Below are 21,395 nucleotides of genomic sequence, written 5' to 3'. Positions count from 1 at the left end.
GGGGCACGTCTAGTTGGCCTCAGTGGATCGCATAATAGCCTACTTCCTACCTTATGCAGACGACGCTGAGGTTCATGGTTCCGTCTCTTGCACCAGCCTAGCACGCCGTATCCCAACCCCTGGAATGCCAATGGAGGAAGGAAACGATGGCCAACCGGCCAACACCTCTCTCCATAGGATGATACGGCCGACGTCGCGGATCTCTCGCCTCTAACTCTAATGGACCAGGGCGAGGACCAAGTAAGTAGGACCGCCACAACATGCAAGATGAAGCAGATGGAGACGTCGAGGCCGACGCGGAACCCATGGAGAACGAACCGTTGGGCGTAGATGCTACGGCATCCGCGAATCCCATGGAGGACGAGCGCCAACATACTTCCTGGTCCCTTGGGCGGCCTCCGCCACCGCAGCCGCAGTCTACGCCAGACTCGCGGAAGTGCCAAGTTCACAAGAAACACTTCCCCTCGCGCAGATATTGGACATCAAAGATAAGGATAGATCACATGGATTGCTTGGCTCCATCATCCTGGAGCTGAGAGACATCCAACTCCAATCAGCGGTAACCTCCACCTGTTGACCGCGAGCGGCCCGTTCCTGGCTGAGTTCATGCACCGTCACGATGCGTCCACCGGCCATGTAGGTGAAACTCGTCGTCGCATTGTCCCCGAGGCCGCACACAAGATCACCAACACCCACGACCAGGCCATGGAGCAACAACATGCGGGTGCTGATGACCGGCGGCGAGGTGCAAACGCGAAGAAAGCTTGGATCCAGGTCACGTATCTTTCGTATTTATTGTACAGCCCTATATCTTGTGCATATATACATGTTCGGCCAAGAGAGCACGTCTCATGTATTGGACTCAATGCCAATTAGCATGACAGATAAGTATCATATATGAATTTATTAACATGTATGATGATACTGGGCATACCACACTAAACGTCTGTATTACACGTAGCTCTACTTGAGCCATGAAATAGACCGAAGCTTCTGAAATTAAAATGATTCGAGAAAATCTATTGCATTAGATCAGAGATGAGTAGTGCAAATTCTGTAGCTGTACGTTCTTCTACCTCTACCTGAACTTCATGAAAACGACCAATGTCTAGGACAATTGTTAACTCTGAAATAAGGAGATTTGACAAAATAAATGCATCCAATATGAATGAAAAGATAGATGACAATTGACAAACCGCTGAAAACCAATGTGGTGCTCTGGTCTTTGGCGAGCTTGCTCAAAGGGCAGGACCCTCTAAGCTACAGTGACCTGCAGCATGGACATGATTGTTCCCACGGGCGCCAAGTACAGCTACCTGAAGTATCGATATATTTATCTCTGTGTAGGCGCCATCCTCGGCGAGCATGCTGCCGCCATCGCGACGCTGTGGACGCGGCCATAGCGAAACCCAAGGCTGGCCCGGCTGATGTTGCCGCAATCCCGATGCTATGGAGGCGGGTGTAGCGACCCACGGCTGGCCCAGCGGAGGAGTTTCATTGACTATATTTCTCCCTGAGGGATCTATTTCTTTAAGCCTACATTCATGGGTCGAGAGATGCAGAACATGCAGCACCTCAACCGGCGTAATATTAACCTCCAGCCCAGAGCACAGCTGCCTGATGCACTTGAGATCGATTGATTCATCGTGATGGCGATAGCGCCGCCGTCATGTTTTCCCGGCCGCTACCTTCCGCACCGACCAGACGACAGCCACCTCCCGCGCGGGGCAGACCGGAAGACCGAAGTACACCGGGAGATCGCGGAAGACTTCTTTGGTAGTTGCCGCACGATACATGGAAACGTCAGGACGTGGAAGGAGATCAGAAATATCGAACGATTTGTGGCCTCGTGGGGGTTGGTTTCTGTTTGTTCATCAACTCGTGGCCTCCGTGGGGCTTCTTGTCAGCACAGAGTTCGTTATGCTTACGGATGAACAGGCGGAGGTCCCGGTTTTTCTCACGTACAAAGCGAAGGACGTGCTACAGCTGTTCAGTACCGGTTTTTTTCTCACGACACGCGGAAGGGCCAGCGATCCGAGATTGGTTTTTTTGACGTACCATCGGCTTATTTACGTACGGACACCACCTATTGCAAACTAATAGTAAAGATTAGTATCTCTAATATTAATATATACTCTTCCTCTCAAAAAAAAAATACTCTTTGTCGAAAACTTAATTGCACAAAGAAAAGGTGGCATTTCAGCGCTCTGGACTCGAACGACTCAAACGCAAACCATCAAAGTCAACTGCCTAACCTTCTTCGGATCCAGCGACCAATACAAGTAGACACCTCGGCGCTGCCAGACAGCACGGGCTTCACACTATGTGCTGGTCTGATCTGCCGGCCGATCTGATATCGGCAATCGCCGACAGGATGACCGAGCACGCGGACCTTGCGCGCTTCCGCTCGGTGTGCCCATCGTGGCGCTCAGCCTCGGCGGCGCACGCCGCCCGTCGCCGCGTACCGCTGCTTCTAGTGCCAAGCCAGGACTACTCCCGCGTCAAACGCCGTCTCTGGTCCCTCGCCGACGACAGCATTACCGAGATCCCCGTGCCCACCGCGCGCGGCCGCTCGTTCCTCTTCGCCTCGCCGCGCGGCTGGACGCTCGGCGTGGCCAACGACCTCGCGGCCACGCTGCTGCACCCCTTCACCGGCGCGTCGGAGAGCCTGCCGACCCTGCCGCCGTCGTTCCACGACGGCGACCAGAGGATCCTCCGTGACACGGTGTGGGATCGGTCGCCAGACGCCGTCGTGGTCTCGTCGGGAAAGGGCGCGTTCTTCTGCCGACTGCGGCCGGTGGGTGACCCCGGATCGTGGAGCCCGGTGGCGGGATTATGCTCCCTGCAGGGCGCGGATCGTGTCACCAGCATCACCTACTGCGACGACGGCACGTTCTACCTCCTGGACAAGCGAGCGGGCAAGGTGACGGCCGTGGACAGCGCAACCTTCGGCGTGGTCGCGGCCATCGAGCCACCGGATCTGGCGATGCCCAACTCCTGGCTCATACCCGAGTCTACGCTCATTGCGTCGTCCGCGGAGCTACTTCTGATCGTCAGGACGCAGCTCGTGTACCAAGGACATTCTGGTTCTGAGGGCCTCTTCAAGGTCTTCCGCGCGGAGAGCCGGAGCCTGGAGGCCGGGTGGTCGGAGGTCGCCGGCGACATTGGCGACCGCGCCGTGTTCGTGGACCACCTCCGGGGGTTCTGCGTCGAGGCCAACGGGGTGAACGGGGTGCGGAGGAACTGCGTGTACGTGGCGAGCTCGTACGAGGAGGTGGACGACGGCTACCTTTTTGGGTGGGTCGTCTTTGGGAGGTACACCGTCTCCGTGCTCGACCTCGCCAACCTTACCACCCAGAATCTATCGCGCGGGAGCCTGCTCAAATGCAGGTGCGGTAGATTCTGGCAGTGGCCTTCCTGGTGCATGCCGAATCTGCACTGAGCCGGGCCTTTTTTTTTTTTTTTTACTTTTTAGCTTTGGCTGATAAGCCAAAACAATACCTAAGTAGGTGTTTTTTTGGCTTTGGCTTCCAAAATCCAAAAGCTAAAGCCAAAAAGCCAAAAAAAAGTCCAAACGAAAAGACCCATGGATCTACATTTCGGTTGTAGTTGTTGCAACCCAATTTTATAAGTCACAATTTCAAGTTTCCAAAAAATGTAAAACAAATAATGGATCTATATTGTGTTATATCTTGTGCATACATAAAGTTTCATCCAAAAATACGACAATATGTGACCTACGCAAAAAAAGAACATATGGTCATACTTTAACACAAAATTTTGCAGGTTCAAAATATATAGCATAACCAAAGTCCATGATTTATTTCACAATTTTTCAAATTCATAAGTGCGACATCTAACAATGGGGCGTGGGCGCAACTAGTTGCGAAATATTCGCTTTCAAGGAATAAGAAGGTGTTCGAGTTTAGTTTGTTTTACTTTTGCAGATCAGCATGTTTTCATTACAAGTGAAGAGCTTTTTAATTGGCTACTTTTATTGATTTTTAGGGATTTGTTTATCAAATATGCAAGGTGCTTGTGTGATCGTCAAAAACTAATTCACAAGGTTCAACATGGGCATGTCTAGATCTTAGCTGACTTGGATTTAACTAAACCTTAGTCGGGTGATACCATTGAAGTCTTGGTCACAATCTAGTTGCAACTCATGTGCAACCCGTATGCTCTCATGAATTACGAAGCAAATTCAACGGTGGTTGGTTTTTTCTTCACAATTGAAACATGTGCGAGTGGAGAAATCTCGGTTGCAATTCATATAGATTTGAGAAAATCTAAGTTCCAACCCGTATGTAGTTGGAAAAAATCTAAGTTGCAACTCATATGCACCTGGAAAAATCTGAGTTGGAGCCCATGTGCAACTCACATGATAGCATGAATCACAACGCAATCCAAGGATTCAGAAGTTTGTTATGACTTGGTAAATTTTCGGGCGATTTAGAATTAGCAAATCCAATAAAATATGCATGCCTCATGGCGAAATTACGTCGCACTTTGTTTTGTCACGTTGTATAATTGGTCTACTATAGTTGCCAAATTCATTTAAAAAGAACTCTTTTTTGTAAGATTATTTAAAAATATGGATATGTGTAATTGTGTACTCTGCAGCGCAGAGGTTGGGAGTCATGATATCCCTACAAACAAATAGAGAACACAACAAATATCAAGACCGCAAATTCCACACAACATGAAAATCGCATATATCAATTCAGGCCCATTTGCCTTAACCATTTGCAGTTTTAAGATTTTCTCTAAGTGTGCCACTAATAGGATGGGTGTGGTTAGTGAAGAACTTATCTCTCCTAATCAAACAACTTTTATTAAGGGAAGATATATACTTGAAAGTGTAGTCTCTGCTCATGAAGTTATACATAATGCAGTCCATAAAAGGCAATCTGGTTTTATTTTTAAACTTGACAATGAAAAAGCCTATGACAGGGTGGATAGAGATTTTCTTTTGAGAGTGATGAGGATGAGGGGTTTTAGCCCTAGATGGATGTCTATTATTGAGGGGTTTTTGCACAATGGCTCCGTTGGTGTTAGGACAATGACTGCAATAGTCAGTTTTTCCTCACCAGTAGAGGTGTGAGACAGGGGGATCCTATATCCCCCATTCTTTTCAATTTTATGGCTGATGTTTTCACCAAAGTCTTGTCTAAATCTGCTAGTGAAGGATAGATAGCTGGACTCATGCAAGAGCTAGGAAGGGGAGGGATCATTAGTATGCAGTATGCTGATGATACTCTACTCTTCCTAGAAAATAGGTTACTTTCTTCCATAAATTTAAAATGGATCCTGGCTTGTTTTGAACGTATGTCTGGTATGAGGATTAATTTTTATAAATGTGATCTAGTCCCTATTAATGTGATGGAGAGTGATGCACAACTTATTGCACAATCCTTGAGTTGTAAGATGGGAGATTTCCCTCTAAAATATCTAGGAGTTCCTCTCCATCACAGCAAACTAAAAAAAAGGATATACAACCTGTTGTTGATAAGATCCTCAAGAGAGTTGCTGGTTGGAGAGAGAAGCTCTTTAACCATGCTGCTAAGCTAGAGCTGGTTAGGAGTGTCCTGGCCAGTATTCCCATTTATTTACTTAGTGTGATCAAATTCCCTAAATGGGATATTACTCTCATTAATTCTCAGATGGCTCACTGCCTCTGGGATAATTATGAGGGGCATCATTAGTACCACTTAGTTAATTGGGGTTTGGTCACTAGAAAAAAAGAATATGGAGGCTTGGGTATTCCTGATCTATCAGAAATGAACATGTGTCTCTTAGACTCTTGGATTAAGATATATCACTTAAATGAGAACAAGTTATGAAAACAGATAGTGGACAACAAGTACAATGTGGGCAATCCTAACTTCTTCTCTTGCTCTTCTAATGGTGCCTCTCCCTTTTGGAAAGGGGTGTTGTAGGCTGCCAAAGCTGCTAAGATGGGCTATCACTGGAAAGTTGAGGATGGTAGGAACATTAAGTTCTGGGAAGATCATTGGTTTGGTTCCTGCTCCCTGGCTATTCAATATTGGGAAGTCTACTTCCTAGTGAATGAACAAAATAAGACCATTGCTGATCTCTGGGATGCATGGGTCTTCTCTAAAAATGACCTTTAGGAGATGTTTTTACCATAGATTGATGTTGCAATGGCTGAAAATTCAGCAAATTGCTCAAACTATCAACTTGAGTAGCATTCAGCATAGTTTGATTTGGAAGTGGGAAGCAAATGGGTTGTATAGTGTGAAATCCATGTATGTTGTAGTTAATTTTGGAGGGATTAAGCCTGTTGATATTCATTGTGTTTGGAAAATCAAAGTACCCCAAAAATTTACTTTTTTCCTTTGGTTACTCTTCCACAACAAACTCCTCACTAAAGATAATTTGGTCAAGAGGCAAAGTGTTGATGATTTAACTTGTGTTTTTTGCAATGAAGTGGAATCTTGTCAACACCTGTTCTTTGACTGTGTCACTGTATGGTTGCCTCTAAAATCTGGAAAGAAACTGTTACAGCTTTGGATATTAATCTTAAGATCTCAAACATGCATGATGTTACTTCTCTTTGGAATGGTAGGAAAAAGAATAAGAAATGCAATATGATCCTTGCTGTTGTTCTGAGAACTATCTGGATTACCAAAAATGATCATGTCTTCAATCGTGCTCAATGGATTGGCATGCAGGGAATGTGGAGACGCTTGGCTTGCAGCTGTGCTCAGTGGAGAATACTGTTGAAGGAAGAAGAAAGAGAAGAGCTGACGACATTGCTGAGCAAGGTGGAGAGTTTGGCTCGGCTGCCACCGCTGCTATTGTGGCCGGAGCCTGGCTGACTCCCCAGAAAAAGGCAAGATCGACGCTGGAGGTCTATGACATGAACATCGCAAGGGGGTTTGGCCCGATGCTGATCACAGCAGAAGACTTGGTAAGGACCCTGGAAGCTAATGACCTGATTCTGGTGGGTGATGGAGCAGGTTTCCAAGTCCTGAACCGTCGTTAGCCTGGAGGTGTTGTTGGTTTGGGGGCTCAAAGCTGGCCTTCTTCTTTTGCTGTTGTTGCCCGTTTCTTTATCCTCTAGTGATATGTAAAACTTTGTTGCTTGGTCTGTGTTTGTCTGAAGGGTGGTGTTTGTAATACATAAACTAAAATCTGGATGATGTAGTTTGGTTGTCTGGTTTCAATATATTTGGAACCGGGGGTGGTGCCCCTGTTTCTCTAAAAAGAAGATCGCATATATGGCTTCTTTTTATTTATCATGGTAACATGCAACATTTCTATACCATGTTAAATGGCAAAAAGGTGGATCCGTAACCACCAAACTGGATCAACCTCAGCTACACGAGAAGGTTGAGCAGACGAGGCTCCGGTCCGGAGCCAGAGCCAGAGCCGGAGGTACAGCCTTCTCGATCGCCACCACGACGATCCTCCAGCGGCGGCTGGCAGCTCGAGTTCAGCGCCTCCTCCTCGTTCCGCCGCTCCTCGTCTACGTCCACGCTGGCGGCCACGGCGTGCTGCTGGTAGCGGCGCACGTGCCCGCCCAGCACCTGCCCCATTCCGGACGAACACCCTTCTCGAATATCACCGCCACGGCGATCCTCCAACGGCGGCGCGCCGCTCGAGTCCACCGCGTCCTCCTTCTGCTGCCCCACCTCCACCTCCGCCACCACCTCCGCGCACGCCGGCGCGTCGGCCTGCTGCTGCTTGTGGCGGCGCATGTGGCCGCCGAGCGCCTGCCCCATGGCGAACTCGAGCCCGCACACGGCGCACTCGTGCGCGGCGCGGGCCGGCTTCTGCTGCCGCGGCGGAAGCTCGCGCCGCGCCTGCAGCCGCGTGTGGCCCGTGCGGTGCCCGCCCAGCGCCTGGAAGGACGGGAACCGCCGGCTGCACGTCCTGCACACGAACGCGCCCTCCGCGGCGTCGTCTCCGCCCGGCCGCCTGCGCGAACGTGCCGCCGGTGCGGCCTTCGCCGCGCTGTCCTCCTGCACGCCGGGCGTCGGGGGCGGCGTGAGCTGCGCGTCGCGGGTGTGCTGCCGCTCTAGGAGTGGCGTCATGGTGTCGACTGTGGCGGGAAGGTTTCTCCTTTCTTCTTGGAAGGAGCCTTTTAAAGTGGCCCTTGCATGGCACGGTGGGTGGGCGCGCCAACACACACACGCCTTGATATTTAGCACGTAGGTACAGAGTATCTCGGGGGGAAGTCGGCCGGAGATATCGATCGACTACTGGGGCACCGCGCGCGCGCTAGGGCGATCATGTCGTCACTTGAATCGTGCGTACGGGCACGGAAAGCTACAAGAACCTTTGCGTTGCCTGGGCGATCGATCGACAAGGCGTCCTTGTCGCTCCACAGCGCACCCTTGAAGGCGTGTCGTCCTCCTAGCTCCTTTGCGATTTCGCACCTGTTGGAGGCCGGATTTGGTCGTGGACTCGTGGTGGCTGTGATTAGGCTACCTGGAGAGCTGCAGATGAACCTTCTCGTTGTTTCCTGTGATTTTGCATTTTGCGCGGCAGACCACACATCTCCACCGGCGGTCCCAAATAGGCACACTGTCGTATAGGGCGTCGGCAGAGCATCCTCTATTTAGGTAGAAGAAAGTCCAATTCTCATCTTTGAATTTTTGGGAAAGTTCACTTTCGCTCCTAAAATTTATTTTTAGTCTAGAATGAACCTTGAACTCTCATAATAGTTTATTTTTCATCCCTTTGCAGTTGAGTTGAGAAAATTACTGGCGTGGAAAGAAAAAAATAGGGAACCAACCAAATTGGTTTAGAACCAGATCAAGCCCAAACTAGCTGAGATGTTAAACTAAACGTCACAATGCAAAAAACAACGAAAGCTTTGGGTCCCTGAACCAGTCTCTCACTTGATTTCTCTCCCCTCTAATTCACGTGAAGCGTTGCGCCACAAATGTCTCCTTGTTTCCTTACCAACATCGTCCCGTCTCTCTACCCTTGCACCGTTACCTTGAGGTTTTGGGCACCTATGGCAGATATTTGCCTAGCTCAATCGGGGTAAGGACTAAAAGTGAATGATTCTGAGAGTTCAAGGTTCATTTTAAACCAGACAGAAGTTCTAGGACCAAAAGTGAACTTTCACTAGAATTCAAGGACCAAAAGTGGACTTTCTTCATTTAGGTATATTGTTCTTGCATTGTCGCTTCCATACCTCCAATAGAAACTCAAACTTAAAATGATATTTTTTAAACGATATTCATACGAAAGACTAGTTTTGTACAAAAGTTACTCGAATTTAAACTAAAAACTAAAAAAACTAGCGGTGGCATGCGTCGAAGGCGCTGAAGTCAAGGTTGTTGTCATCGTCGATGGACGTCCCCAAGGACCAGTCGTCGTCCTCCTCCTCCTTTGGTGCCGGCGGCTTGGAAGGTCCGGCGAGGTCCACGAAGTTGGCGCCATGGTCCCTGGCGGACCACAACGCGTGAGCTCGATGGTGCGCTCCTCTTCGAAGCGCCGTGGCCACGCCGTGCCATTGAGCGTGTTCGACGGCAGGATCCTCTCCGCCGGCGTCATACGCTTCCTCCGCTCGTTGATGAGGGCACGCAACTCTGGTCCTGCTAGTGGTGGCGGTGGCATGGCGAAGCCGGCGTTGGAGATGTGCCACCCGTGCACTAGCACTGGGATGCACTGCCAGTACAGTACATCCGCCTCGTCGTACGTCAGTTGCAGTGAGCGGAGCACGCCGCCGCAGCTGTCGTTGGCCTCGTCGTGGGAGAGGTAGGTGTTTGCGCGGCGTCTGCGACAATGGCGGTGGCGGAGGCTAGGGTTCGAAGACAGGGAAGGAAGAGAGGTGCGCGCTGGTGGGGTTTTAAGAGAGGCGGCGGACGCGCATTAAAGGCGCGTGGGGAAGGTGGGTGGACGCCGTGTGGCTAGTCGCCGCCCTCGTTGCCGTTTTGGTGTCCGCACGGGAGACCATTAATGCCGACGACCAACCTTCCCGTGTCGTTTCCGACGCGAACGATCACTTCCTCTCGATGCCAAGGTGGCCCCACACGCGAGGCGCCGGCGCATCTAATTCGCGCCCTTCGTCAAGGGGCAGGTACGGGGTTGCTGGCGTTTCTATTGGGCTCGAAAAAGCGCCAGCACTTTTTGGGATGCGTCGGTGCGAGCATATTTTCGATGCCGACCCCTAAAATGCTATCGGGGTCGTCGATGGAGATGCTCTCAATAGAGGAGGGCATGTCTATAAAATCTGTCAAGATAGTTTAGGCAAACCATGTAAATTTTCAAACTAGGAGACCTCCAAAAACATTTTACTGATACATGGAGTAACAGCTCGCGCAGAGTGAAACCGAACCCATCAAAATTGCGACATCTTTTCCACACAAATTTTGGACACTTGCAAAACTGAACAATCATATATTTTCAACGGAGACACGTGCTCGTTCTGCAGATAAAGCTTCTTGTTGTTTCCTGTGATTTCACACCAAGTGAGGCAGAACAATAGACAAGGGCATGGATACAGAATCTTGTAAGGTGAATTTTCTCAAGCACTCTTAGCTTCGGTTGAGCATTTGCATTTTTTTATGTAAGAGGTGGGATTATTACCTCCATAAGCATTTTACTGACACATTTAGTAATAATATCAGAGAGTTAAACGGCATGGAAACAAAACAAACCAAACAAATCAAAATTGCGACAACCACATTTCACCATCTGGTCTACACAAATTAGGCACAATTGCAAAACTGAACAACCATATAGTGTCAACGGAGACACGTGTCATTTTACAACCACAGACTCAGACATTTTCCCTTCTTTCTTTTGCTAAGAAAATGAACATATCGATCCCAAAGACACAGCTGACAGGATAATACTGCCAGTCTCCGCCTCCAAGGGCAGACCACATCACATGAGAAGTGATTTGGCAAAGTGCTCTCTTGCTGTTGTCAGGGCCTGGACTAGAGTCTGCAGGGAGAAAGCATTAGCTCGTTACTCCAGTTAAAGCAACAGTTGCTTGAGGAAATAGCAACACCAGTGTCATTTGTTGAAAATTATCATGTCTGGAACCTACCTGCTCAGCAATTGATGTGGCGCCATCTGCTCCATGGGCTGCTACCTTTTCAGCTATCACGCTTCCTTCGGTTTCTAGGACAATCCTGCGCAATTATTCAGCAAAATCAAGTACACAATCAAGCAATAGAATAAGTAATTATATACTTTGGCTATTACTCATATCTCAAAGCCTGGCAAAGACCTGTGCCAAAGCACTGCTAGTTTACAAATACTAATAAGCAAATGCAATGAAATAAACTTGTTATTCCTGCTGTTGGCATTTCAAGGTATTGTCTCAGTATCCAAATCTTGCCAGTTTCCACCGAGGCCACATGTATCAGGAACACAAAGAACCTGTTTTTTTAACTAACAGAATAAAAATCTTTTCTAAGTACATGTGCTACAGTAATAGAGTTCCTTTTTCACACCTCCATTCCAGAAGACCGATTTTGTCATTCACATGTAGATGAGCTAGGTCAAGTTATCTTTACTCTTAAATTGGAAAACGACCGTGGTACGTCACGACGTTTTTCAGCTAGCCCCTGCAAAAGTTGAGAATTGACCCGCAGTCCAAGCAGTATGTTACAAACTTACAGTATGTCGCATACTTTTGTGTTAGCCCCTTAGGTGTAGGAAAGTCTATCTGCAGTCAACCACTAATCACCTTATCCCCTCCCGCTAGCGCTACGCCCTGCTCCGACGACCTCGTGTAGCGGCGGAATCGAGGGAGCGTCGTCAGCGGCTGAGAGCTCCTCCCGCGCCGCTCGATGTGGACGGGGTCAAGGGAGACGAGAGGTCAGAGGGGCGGCTGCCTGTGGAGATGAATGGGGAGAGGGGGAGGCAGAGGGGATGGCCGCTGGTGGAGATGAATCGGAATGGAGATGGGTGGGGCAGAGGGAATGGCCGTCGGGAGAGGGAGAGGTGGGCTGCAAGGGAGTGAATAAAGTGAGGGGGTTGGCAGAGGGGATGGCCGCCGGGAGAGGGGGAGGTGGCCCGCGGCAGAGTGAATTGGACGGGAGAGGCGCGCCAGCCTCGGCGCGGTAGGTGGCATGCACTGCACTGCATCCCTATCCCTAGTGCTGCTTCGACAGAGAGATGCTGAGGCAAGAGCGAAGGGGAGGAGAGGAGGTCAACGAGGATAGAGAGAGCAGCAGGACGGAGCTCCAGACGTGACCGCGTCACGGTGGGGTGGATGTGTAGGGGAAAGGAAGAAGACATGGAGCAGCTCAGTGGGGAAGCCACATAATTGTTTCCTCTGATTTGTTTTGCTGCGCGATGCAGCGTTGCTATCTGCTACTGCTGCTTTCATATCTTCTAAAAGAAATTACTCTACTGCTTTGGTCAGACGACAAGGACAACGCGAGAGAAATTGATACACATATGTTGCTAGCCGCTGATCTGATTTTTTTAATAGATTTTTGCTGATTGCGGTGCTGCAAACATTGTCATTGCCCGAATGAATGATTAAGCCTCATAGAGTTAAAAGGGATTCTTGTATTGTACTGTATTAAAATTACAGTCGTGTCAAATGTTCCTTCGGAGAGTTACAGGTAAAGGGATTCTTATGTTGGTCAGACAACAAGAACAACACGAGAGAAATTTAGTATACTTATAAAAAAAATATGGGAGCGGAATATTTCCATCCAAATATCAGAAACCGAAGAATGTTTAGAGAGGTCCCTAAATAGACATACACGGTCCAATTCATTGCTTCCGTTGGCAACAATAATATCGTTTCATTTATCACACTAGCTACAATTTTCAATATAACCTAACCCGTAGCAACGCAAGGGTATTGTGTTAGTTATAGATAAGAAGAATTCTCAAAAAAAAAGTTATTGATAAGAAGAAGAAACAGATGCACGACAAAAGGTTTTAAGGTTAGGGCTTACCCTCCATCAATAATTTCATCAAGGCATAATAGGATCAGGTCCAGATTTTCAAGAGCTGTTCTTTTGTCGACATTATTTCTGAAACCAATTACGTATTAACATGACAATATTTAACAAATCAATAACTAAAAATCCTAATACTATTAAAGAATGAGCCTAACCTGAGAATATGGTCAACGGCATCAGTGAATCCCTGAAGAATTGATGCTAAAATAAGTTCATTCTCTTCATCTCCTCCAGTAACATAAAAATGTAGGTCTTGGATGAACTTATACACAACAATGTGACCATCAAACATCACAATCTCAGCTGTGAAGGGGGAAATCGATAAAGAAGACTGAATTACTTGGACGATACAAAGTTTGAGAATAAAATTTACATACGCAAGAAAAAGTTTTAGACAGCCACGTCTCGGGTTTAAGTACAAAAAATAACACAGGCAAAATGCAGTACTAGACATCGCATCTTTGGATCGGTGGGTGCGGTACAAGAAACTACAAACCGTACTTCAGCTTAAGCTATAAGGGTATATTGAATATATTATATTATAGTTTACTATTAAGTATTAACATGTCCAAATGAGAGCGGAAAGTATCTTTCACACATGGGCACCAACGCTCTCTTCACTTTCAGATTTTTGAAAATTTTAAAACCTCACGTTTCTATGTCTTAAAAAAATATGGCGTTAAATATATAGATAGATATATACGGTTGGGGTGTATGCAAAAAAGTCCCATTAAAAAATACTTTGTAGTTTGAACAATATAAAAAAGGCAAATTTCTGACAGTAAATGGTAGTAAAATAGTATTACAATAGTGTATCCTTCTGTCAGAAATTTGATTTTTTTGTATTTCCCAAAATTTAAAGTATTTTTTACCGAGACTTTTTTGCATACACTTCTCCTGTACATATCTATCTACATATTTAACGCCATAATTTTTGAAGACATAAAAGTGTGAGGTTTTGAAATTTTCAAAAAACTGAAAGTGAAGGGAGCACTGGTGCCCATGTGCACCAAATTCCTGTCCAAATGGGAGATACTTGTTTTTCTGCAAGTATATTAGAATTAACTTATTCGACATTTTTGTTAGAGGAACAGATCAAAATATAAAAAATGAAACTTATGGCTAATGGAAATGTTTTGATGTTGCCTATTTTTGCACAACAAAGCCTTGCCAAAACTTGGCCCATCAAAATGAAGACTGACTTTTCTTAAGAAAATAAGGTAGCAGAACAAATGTTTGGCACTTTTGGTTAACAACTTCCAGTATTTTGGTAAAGCCCATATAGGCAACAACAGAACTGTGCCAAGTGCAACCATTACAACCTTATGCGCCCACCCAACCAGTTTTAGGCTTCACTTCTAAATGAATTTATGACCAGAGGGTTGAATTTACAATTTCTTGCATAGCATCCTGGTGTGCATAGTATGAAAGATAGACAATTCTGTATGTAACGCATCAATGCAAGATATCAAACACCTGAATATACAGTTTCAGCATCATGCACTCCCACATTAGACTACTACAACTACCACCGATCATCACATGTTCATATACAAATCACATTCACCGCTCGAAATCTTACCCTCTGCTCCGGAACTTGCTTTCTGGGTCTTGACAAACACCGACTTCTCGAAGGCCAGCTTCGCCGAGAGCTGGGGCCAATCATCCGTGTAGTACTTGACGGCGACGCGCTTCCCCTCGGAGTCCAGCAACAGGATGTTCTTCACGGAAGGGCAGGTCTCCTGCGCGAACATAAAACCAAGGGATCAGCGAGCAGCAAGTCAGCAACAGCAAGCACAAGCTGATCTGAGGCCGCCATTGACAGATCCCGATTTGCGTCTGCGGCAAAACACCGCATCCCAACCCAAGCTGGCAATCAAACAGATGGGAAGAGGCCAAGCCTGCCTCGAAAACTGAGGTTTTCCGAAGTTGTCATAGATGCCGGCGGCTCTGAGGTGGGGCGGAACGCGAGGGATCAGGGGCGGATCAGGGAACCAACTGCACTAGCAGCGCACGCGAGGACGGAGGAAGAGGAGGAGAGCGTCGGAGGGCGGTGGATTTCTTACCATTTGGAAAGGTGGGCGGATTCGCTGGGGGCGCGGGGAGCAGGACGGTGGACGACGAGATCTCCGGCGGTTGCGCAGCGCAGGCCGAACGAGACAGGGGCACGACGAGTGAGGTGAACGAAACGTCTAAGCAGAGTCACGAGTAGACTAAGCTCCTCGATGGGCTTTGGGGGCCCGGCCCAAAATTGTTCCAGATTTGGGCCTAGTTAACGTACAGGATAAGATAGTCCACATTTCGCAGGATATTTGAAGTTGTGGAAAAAACTTAGCACGCCATCCTAGCTGTGCATCTTTTGTGCATTTCCTCAAAAAAAAAAAAAAGGCTGTGCATTTGAAGAGAACACCATCACAATGTATTGTCCCTTTAAGTTTTGCTTCTAGGTGAACTTATGTTTCATGATTTCGAGCTCATTTTTCCATGATTGCGTGCAAGAGTCATATGTTAGTCAAGATATAGAGTTGCCTATAATAAAATGATACTCCATAAGAAACAAGCATTAAGAAAGGCCTAAACAAGACGATTAGGGGAAGAGTACCCCTTGCGCTCTGAGAGCTCGGCACGTGGTGCAACCGCAAAAAAATAAAAATCATTTAAGCAGTCGACGGACATATTAAAGATACAAAAACAAAGAATCACAAGAATTTAACAGTTGGGGTATCAACTTTAGGTTCCGGCTCCTTGGGTTAATGGATGGCAACACTCAAGAGCAAAAGCACATGCATATCGGTCTTAGGCACAATCACCTCATTCCGGTTGTTGTTCTAGTGTGGTGTTGCCACTAAGGCTGACGAGCATATGTGTTGCCAGTTCGAGGGCAATCAGCCTTAGCTCCATCGTCATCCATGCGAGTTTCAACGAGGCCACGGTAAGGGCTCCACCATACGGGCACGAGGGACTGGGATCTGTGGTTCGGAGAGGGTGGTGTAGGCAATATGGTTGACTGCTCGGGGAAGGGGCATGCTCCCATCACATGAACGACATATAAAGATCAGAAATTCACCTTAGACCATCATGCACAGTTGAGTACCGGAGTAGCTAGCAACAGAAGTGCCGAATTCGTTAGAATAAAATTCACATAAAAATGCTAGCGGATTTCATGTGACGCACACTAACAGTGAAAATCTATCAATACTAACACTAGAATTGTTCTGACCAACCCATGGCCACCTGCAATAAAAGGTGCTTAGAGAAACAAATCAAACTTCTTCTTAGGCCTGACTGCTTATTTGTATATGAGAGATACCTTGTTAAGCTTCTGCATTGCATAAACAAGCACTAATGTTGAAACACATTGGTTTAATTTGTAAGCAAACTTTGTAAATGCCCAAATAACCTATTTTTTTAGCAAAGTTAGCTTTCTATTCTCTTCAACTGAATGCATGTTTCCTCAGATGGTAAGCAAGAATTTATCAACTAAATGTCATCATCAACGGGGCAGGAGAAGATACAGGAGGCGATCATGGGGCGCCTCTAAAACCCATCTAAGGTTTCGTCCCTCTCTTTGGTGATGCTATCGGTACGCTCTGCCTCCGGTGTCCTTAGGGCGTACCGCAACGTCTTGCTGGCAGGAAGGTTTTAATTCTTCGTTTAGTTTGTTTCCATTGTCTTCTTCGGAATGATGAGGCGGATGCTACATCCTGAAGTCGGAATAAGCTCCTCCCCGCTCTATCCTCGCTCCAGTGGTGCGTCTAGTGCCGGCGGAGGGCGCGTGGATTCGAGTGTACGGTGGATCTCTTGGGATTCAGTCAGTTTTCGTGTTCGTTGGTGCGGTATTAGGTCAGTCCCTTCTGATCTTCGGTTATTATCATTGGTAATGGTTGCTGCTCGGGTGCGCTGGTCTTTTGTGCCTTAGCACGACGACTTCTCGTTTGTTTCTTTGCCTGGCTCCGGTGATGGAGGGACGAGCACGGCTGCGCACCTTCGCCTCACGCTAGTGTCCGTAGTCGTCGCTGTGTGGTCGAATGACCTATTTGTAACAATATTATTTTTGGGTCTCCTTGTATTGTTGTTGATGAGTACTAATAGATTGGTGGAATTTTCGTATTTTTTTTAAAGAATAAACACTACTCCACAAGCCCACAGTTCGTACCTGATGGATGCAATATATGATCCAGAGAAAACAAGTCCAAATTAACAGCTCTCATCCTGCAACACCTTTGTTTGCCATGATCCATCACAGCTAGACTGTTGAATAATGAGACTGAACGATGGTCGATGATGCAATACAAAAGGTTAAAGTTCAATTTGATCAGTCCTGTCATGCCGGCGGCACCCTCACGACGGCGTCCATGAACTCGTCGTCAGCAATGAGCCTCTTCATCGCGTCCGGCGCGATGCACACCTCCAGCGACATGCTCCCTCCCTGCTCCGGCCCCTGGTACACCGTCGCCTTTCCATCTGTTTTCCCCTCGCGGCCGCTACGCACGGCGGTCGGCTTCCCCCACCCGAAGTCGTTCCCGAACACGTTGAACCGCGGCGAGCTCCCGGTCATCAGCGCCGCGCCACCGGACATGAGGCTCCCAAAGTACCGGAACTGCGGCTCCCTGGTCCAGCTCTCCAGCCACTCCCTCATCGCCGCCTCGTCGAACGACGCCACGGCGCGGTTGAGCTGCCACGCCGTCCAGCCCAGCCCCCTGTCCAGGATGTCGCCCACGGTGCAGCTCGCCGTGCCGGGCACTAGCGCGTTACCCATATATCCCGGCGGTATGCCGCACACGCGCCCTCGGCACCCGATGGCCAGGGTGTAGGACGTGTCCTGCGCCGGCGGGAGGCGCCGAGCTCGGGACACCGCCCGCCACAGGTGCGCGAGCAGGGCCTGGAGGGAGGAGATGGTGGCGGTGGCCGTGCCGACCATCTCCTCGTTCGCCCTCGCCTTGAGCTCCCTGATGCTTGCGCTGGAGAAGGTAAAGAAGCACTCTTGTACCGTCGGGGGTTCGAATCGCCGGACGACGTGTTGCAGCTTGCTGAACGGCAAGGGGATCGGCACGCGGCTGGCGTCGATGAACCACCTCCTGTGCACCCGCGCGCAGATCTCGTTCAGGTCGCCGATGCCTCCTTCTCCTCCTCGGTTGATCTCCGACCAGGTGTTGAAGAACTCCCAGAAGACGAAGCCGTCGCCGACGGAGTGGTTCAACGACACTCCGATGAAGACGCCGTCGGCGAGCTCGGTGACCTGCGCCGACAGCACGGGGAGCGAATCGACGGCCGCGTCCGCGCCAAGCACCCCGTTCAGCGGGAACAAGGCCCAGACCAGGGACGACGGGGTGTACACCGAGCCGGTGAGGTCCGCGACGGCGACGCCGGCCGCCGTCGCGTGGACCAGCTCGGCGCCTTCCCCGGTGCAGAGCAGCCTGACAGTGACGGTCCCGTCGCCGCGTTCGTCGACGGCGAGACGGCCGGCTAAGTGGTAGTACCTGCCCAGGGCGCGCGCCAAGGACGACGCGAGGCTGCCGACGAGGCGGTCGCCGCCGGCGGGAGATACGGGCAGGAGGACGCCCTCCTGGATGTAGTCTACGCTGAGTAAGCGGAGGTCCCATGGCGTTAGGTGGATGTCCTCCGGCGGCGGCGCGTCCCCGTTCGACGGCCGGACCATTCGCCGGGACACGATCCGGGCGGTGGCAGCGGCGCCTCCTGCTTCTTCCATATGCGTACAGCTGGATCTGCGGATGAAATATTCCACGCAAAATTTCAATATAAATTTCTTAGGCCATGCACTATGTATATGCGGTTCAAGAAAAAGAACGAATCGATCCAAGTTTGCTACTATGTATGAGCCGCTTGTGGCAGGAGGCATGGGCCCCTTTTTTTCATAAAAAAATCCTATCTCTTTGTCAGTTTCCTTGGAACCGATGGCCTGGTTGCTCCTCTTTTCCTCTGATGTCAGTCTATATATTCTATTCTAAGGTCTTGAATCGCTTTGAGCCGAACCAACATTACGAGTCGCTTTTTTTGTCTGACAACAAGTATCGATGCCCTGCTATGTATCGAGCCGGTTCCTTGGCTTGTTTGAATCGCTTTTTGCCTACATAGTACATGGTCTTAGAGACGCAATACTCCCAATTCATAGAACGGTTCTTATTGAATTTAACCTGACAAATCACCTCGATTTCCTTTTAAACAGAATCACCTCGAGAAATATATAATCAGTTTAGAGTTGTTGCATCTGCATAGTTGACATGATCGGATTCACTGCCAAGCCAAGTCGGCAACTTCGGTATCGTGAAGACCACGATCAGCATGAGCAAATAAGCAAGTAATAAGAGTCGCGTCCCGAACAGTCCCTTAAAAGGGCATCGGATCGAGCATTTGGAAAATGTGTTTCGTTCGTGTCGCATTTAGGAACGTCGCTCCACAACCGCATCCCCAAGCACCACCCCCAAACATTAAAATATTTTTTTTCATTTTTACTTCAATAAAGAGAAAAAGCATTCCATAAACTAATACATAATTGAAATTGTGGTTTACACGAAGATATAATTTGGAACATGGTTTTCCACAAACTAATACATAGTTTGAATCATGATTGACACAAATATAAAACATTGCAACTATGTGCATTGGACACGGCTCATTCTCCCCCCTCCTAGCTCTAAGCCATCTACAGTAACCTTGCTTCTCCTCCTCTTTTGACCGGGCCGCCGACGGCCGCTCCGCCGGATTAGCTGGCCGGAGTTGGTCTAGGTAGGGCGCCGGAGTAGATTAGGTGTAGATCTGTAGGTTTTTCTGCTTGTTTGTGGCAGTTGCCACCGTATTGGGCGGATGCCCTGTAGAGGAGGCGGTGGTCGAGATCCTTGCCGCCGGATCTCGATCTATCTAGGGCTGCTGCTTGCTCTCTCTCTGCTCCAATGGTCGGAGGGAGAGGTGGCGAGGAGTGGAGCCGTCTTCTTCAATAAATCTGCGGCGGCTGGTTCTTCTTTCTCCCTCGGCAGTGAAGATGGAGCGCCCCTGGCCGGCCGTGGAGGCGAGGTGGGGCTTCTTCGCGGATCTGCTAGGTGCGCTCTTGCTTTGCTCCTGGCCGGCCTTGGTGGCGAGGAGGAGCTGAAGCACGGCGTACTGATTTTGGATCTTGGAAGAGGATCCGGTCCTCTCTGTCGATGCAGCGTGCGGCTGGCGGTTGCTAAGCTGCAGCTTCTTCTTGCTTGCCGTGGTGGCCAGGGGAGAAGCAGTGGTGATGCGCAGCCTGGTCGTCTTCATCGACTTCTGCCTGCGAGGTGCTATGGAGGCTCTGCATCTGCGAGCTCCTTCTCTGACTGGCGTTGGCGACTTCGTCTCTGCATCTGCTACTGCGACGACCTCTCCTGCAGCTGGATTCATGGTGAACTCCAAAATCCAATCCGGCTTGCTTCTTGGGTGGCGCGGCTGTTTCTCCGGCTTCTTCAGGCTTCGCCGGATCCGTTCCTCGCCCCCTCCTTCAACTTCCGGCGGGAGGCCCTCTTCACCTTGCCATTTGTCGGCAAGGACGCGGCTGACGATGGTGGCAATAGCATCGCCGGCGAGGTCGGGATGGGCATGAGGACCCGATGGCGTTTTGAATTTTATTCTAGGGTCCTTTGTGCAAATCGGAAGGACATGGTTGTAATTTCCTTTTCTTTCTGGTCCTTCCTGCAGTATTGTAAAAATTTTGTTTATTAATGCCAGTCCTGGGACCTTCGGGTCCCTCCCCCTGTTCAAAAAAAAAAAAAACATTGCAAAATAACTAAACATAACTAGGCCGTTCATTGCAGGTTTCGTTTGTTCGCTGTCAAGAAAGAACACTCGCAGACACACAGTCACTCAAACTGGAAAATCCAGTTGTTGACGGTGCCCCTGTTGGTTCTTTCGAGGAAGAACAACCAGAAACCTCTGTGCATATTTTCGCTGCGAATAAATGACACTCAGTCGTCGTCCTCCTCGGCGATGTCGCCGTGGTAGTGCTTGCGGCAGCGCGTCTCGTCGAATACCTTGTCCCCTTGCCAAGGTAAGAGAACATGAGCACGAAGCCGGCTTCGAGGCGGTGGTACCGCGCAAACTTTTCCTAGCCGATATGGAGGTACAACTTGCTGCGCGCGTCGTAGATCACGTCCATGATCCACCGGCAGCAGCCGCATGCAGCCTCCCGCAGATGCAGAGAGCCCGACTCGTCGCCAGCAACGAAGTCAGCGAACGTGTCCGGCAGCCTCTGGATGGCGTGTGGGTCGCCCTTGAGGACGACGATGAACTTGAACACCACCCGCCGCTCCTCCTCTTGCAGATCCGACGATGAAGACGATGGCGTCCCAGGCGACAGCGAGCGTGCAACTCTGCCGCGGCCACGACCACGGCCGCGACCTCGGCCTCCGTCTCTACCAGCCATGGAGTCGACTCTTGAGATGGTGGCGGCTAGGGTTGGGAGAGAGGCGCTAGGGTTTGTGTGTGAGAGGGACGATAAGAGAGCAT

The 21,395-nt window shown here is 49.2% G+C and overlaps 4 protein-coding genes across 4 annotated transcripts; 1 reads left to right on the top strand and 3 right to left on the bottom strand.

Annotated features, from left to right (window-relative positions):
• Positions 1–2,323: 2,323 nt before the first annotated feature.
• Positions 2,324–3,648, top strand: LOC127315221 (putative F-box protein At4g22660). Its single transcript, XM_051345753.2, has one exon. The coding sequence runs from the start codon at positions 2,324–2,326 to the stop codon at positions 3,440–3,442; it is 1,119 nt and encodes a 372-aa protein (XP_051201713.1). The 3' UTR covers positions 3,443–3,648.
• Positions 3,649–7,219: 3,571 nt separating this feature from the next.
• LOC127321692 (uncharacterized) lies at positions 7,220–8,138 on the bottom strand. The gene has a single exon (XM_051350718.2). It carries the CDS (start codon positions 8,058–8,060, stop codon positions 7,344–7,346), a length of 717 nt encoding a protein of 238 aa, XP_051206678.1. The 5' UTR covers positions 8,061–8,138; the 3' UTR covers positions 7,220–7,343.
• A 2,488-nt stretch (positions 8,139–10,626) lies between these two features.
• On the bottom strand, positions 10,627–15,098 carry LOC127321699 (coatomer subunit zeta-1). Its single transcript, XM_051350724.2, has 6 exons — positions 14,981–15,098; positions 14,497–14,656; positions 13,070–13,217; positions 12,909–12,986; positions 11,036–11,120; positions 10,627–10,929 (listed from the first exon to the last, which is right to left on the bottom strand). Exons 1-6 carry the CDS (start codon positions 14,981–14,983, stop codon positions 10,870–10,872), a joined length of 534 nt encoding a protein of 177 aa, XP_051206684.1. The 5' UTR covers positions 14,984–15,098; the 3' UTR covers positions 10,627–10,869.
• Positions 15,099–17,067: 1,969 nt separating this feature from the next.
• Positions 17,068–18,834, bottom strand: LOC127321683 (uncharacterized acetyltransferase At3g50280-like). The gene is made up of 2 exons (XM_051350715.1): positions 18,745–18,834; positions 17,068–18,640 (listed from the first exon to the last, which is right to left on the bottom strand). Exon 2 carries the CDS (start codon positions 18,622–18,624, stop codon positions 17,239–17,241), a length of 1,386 nt encoding a protein of 461 aa, XP_051206675.1. The 5' UTR covers positions 18,625–18,640; positions 18,745–18,834; the 3' UTR covers positions 17,068–17,238.
• Positions 18,835–21,395: the final 2,561 nt, after the last annotated feature.

The sequence above is a fragment of the Lolium perenne genome, chromosome 1 (genome assembly GCF_019359855.2).
Source record: "Lolium perenne isolate Kyuss_39 chromosome 1, Kyuss_2.0, whole genome shotgun sequence".
NCBI classification, from domain to species: Eukaryota; Viridiplantae; Streptophyta; class Magnoliopsida; order Poales; family Poaceae; genus Lolium; species Lolium perenne.
Note: the sequence above shows the minus strand (reverse complement) of the source record. Positions and strands in the feature narration are given on the sequence as shown.